General features: G+C 31.8%; 1 protein-coding gene across 1 annotated transcript; it reads left to right on the top strand.

Annotated features, from left to right (window-relative positions):
- Window positions 1–1095: 1095 nt before the first annotated feature.
- Window positions 1096–1817, top strand: LOC132617715 (auxin-responsive protein SAUR50-like). Its single transcript, XM_060332789.1, has one exon. The coding sequence runs from the start codon at window positions 1253–1255 to the stop codon at window positions 1553–1555; it is 303 nt and encodes a 100-aa protein (XP_060188772.1). The 5' UTR covers window positions 1096–1252; the 3' UTR covers window positions 1556–1817.
- The last annotated feature ends 322 nt before the right edge of the window (window positions 1818–2139 follow it).

Genomic DNA, 2139 nt, shown 5'->3' with positions numbered 1-2139 from the left:
CTATCCAATGTATCATTAATTAGTCGGCCAGTGGAATTTGAACACCAAGTGGTTTTAAAATTAAGGTAAGGTTTTAGTATCCTTATTAGGAGTATAAAAACAAAAGTGGTAAAATTAGTAAACCGAAGAAGGTTCCATTTCAAAAGGTAATCAACATCATAAAATCTAACGAACTTGAATCACCAAAAGTGGTACTTTTCAATAGTTATGTTCCTCATTCTACCGGACCTACTTCAAGTTGTCTTTAGTCATCTCAAAGTGGCCATTATTTAAAATTATTTAAATAATTTTCTGTTGTATTTTCTTCTAATTCTTCGGTTAGATTTTTTTGTTGGTGTTAATTGTACATTTTCCCTTTATATACTTTTTTTTTCGTTTCAAGGTGTTTCTAAGAAATTAACTAAACCATAATTACTTATGAAGGTACAAAATATACTTGCCTGCAAAATACTTCTTCATATCCCCCATTTCTATCTATCTCGTAAGAGTTTAAGTTATATATACCTCGTTAGTGCAAGAATTTTTTATACCATCAGATCACCTTTATCTGTTGTAGCAGGTAATCTGTTTTGTTTTTAAAATTATAAATCACACATTTTAAGAAAGTTTGCATGTAGATATCTTTTGAATGACTTAATAATTAAAGTATTCTTTACACTAATTAAGTACATAACTTAACTAAACTCATATTAGAAACCTTTGTTGACGGAAGTCTTGGTGCAACTATAACAATTACCCTTCGTGTAAGATCATGAGTTGAAATCGTGGAAATAACTTTCTTCAAAAATGTTTAAAAAATTTGCATGCAAGACTCAATGTAATTTGACTCTAAACTGAACCTCGCATGCGAGAGAGCTTAAGTGCACCGAACTGCCTTTTAATAATAATAATAATAATAATAATAATAATAATAATAATGATGATGATGATGATGATGATGATGATGGCTGCATTATATGTGGTAACTAGGGAGGTGAGTGGTCCTATTCTAGTGTTTTTAGGTGGGATGACATTAGGGCATAGGACCAATGGAAGAAAGAACAAAAGAGACTCAAGCCCTTGTTACAAGACTAATCCCAAAACAACATTCACTACCTATTTAGTTCCTCTTTTCACACACACTCCATGTGCCTTTGTTTTTCCATTCTCCCCATAAATACTCTCCGTTCCCCAATTCTAATTCCCCACAACTCAAATTTCAAACTTCAAGTGATCCTTTAATTTTCCCTTCTCCACACATCAAGAACCAAAAATGGCTCTAAAGAAATCAAGCAAACACATTACTCAAAGTGCAGCCCTAAAACAAATCTTGAAAAGGTGTTCAAGTTTTGGAAAGAATGAGAATGGCCTTCCTCATGATGTACCGAAAGGCCACTTTGTGGTATATGTTGGTGAAAATAGGAGTAGATACATAATTCCAATTTCTTGGTTGACACATCCTGAATTTCAAAGTTTACTTCAAAGGGCTGAGGAAGAATTTGGATTCAACCATGATATGGGACTTACTATCCCTTGTGATGAAGAGGATTTCTGCTCTTTAATCTCCTTGTTCTAGATTGATAAGATAAATGCAAGGCAAAATTGAGTAAAAAAGATCCGATTATTCTTTGGATCACACTGGAGCTTGATGCATCGGGCTGCCCTTTAAATCAGCGAGACACTATTGAAGATGATGATGGCCATCAAGTGAATATAGTTCAATTTTTTTAACTTATTATAAAGAAATCCCTTCTAACACTTTTGTGGGGTTGAGTTTGTACAATCACATGTTACTGAATATTTTGATCAGTGGTGTTAAATATGCACCCGTTTCAATATGTTGGTGTTACTATTAATGAGCAAAAAGAGAATATCCATAGTTTTTTTTCTATGCGTCTGCACCTTGTTTTCCTTTATATATATATATATATATATATATATATATATATATATATATATATATATATATATATATATATAAAAGTTGCCGCACTTCGCGCGATCATGAATAATTGCAAAACTTACTAATAATCCTTTTCTGATATCTTAATATTGAAAATAATGGAAAGATAGGTTCTTGTGTAAATTTAAAATATTCAGAATATTCCAACATGAATTAAATATTCGGAAAAGGGCCAAAATTACCCCTGAACTTTGAAA

Source organism: Lycium barbarum, chromosome 11 (genome assembly GCF_019175385.1).
Source record: "Lycium barbarum isolate Lr01 chromosome 11, ASM1917538v2, whole genome shotgun sequence".
Lineage (NCBI taxonomy): Eukaryota > Viridiplantae > Streptophyta > Magnoliopsida > Solanales > Solanaceae > Lycium > Lycium barbarum.
The sequence above is the reverse complement of the archived record's forward strand: the minus strand, read 5'-3'. Positions and strand labels throughout refer to the sequence as shown.

Bases quoted from the DNA above. Each gene is read 5' to 3' on its own strand.
- LOC132617715 (XM_060332789.1), top strand. From the start codon at position 1,253: ATGGCTCTAAAGAAATCAAGCAAACACATTACTCAAAGTGCAGCCCTA.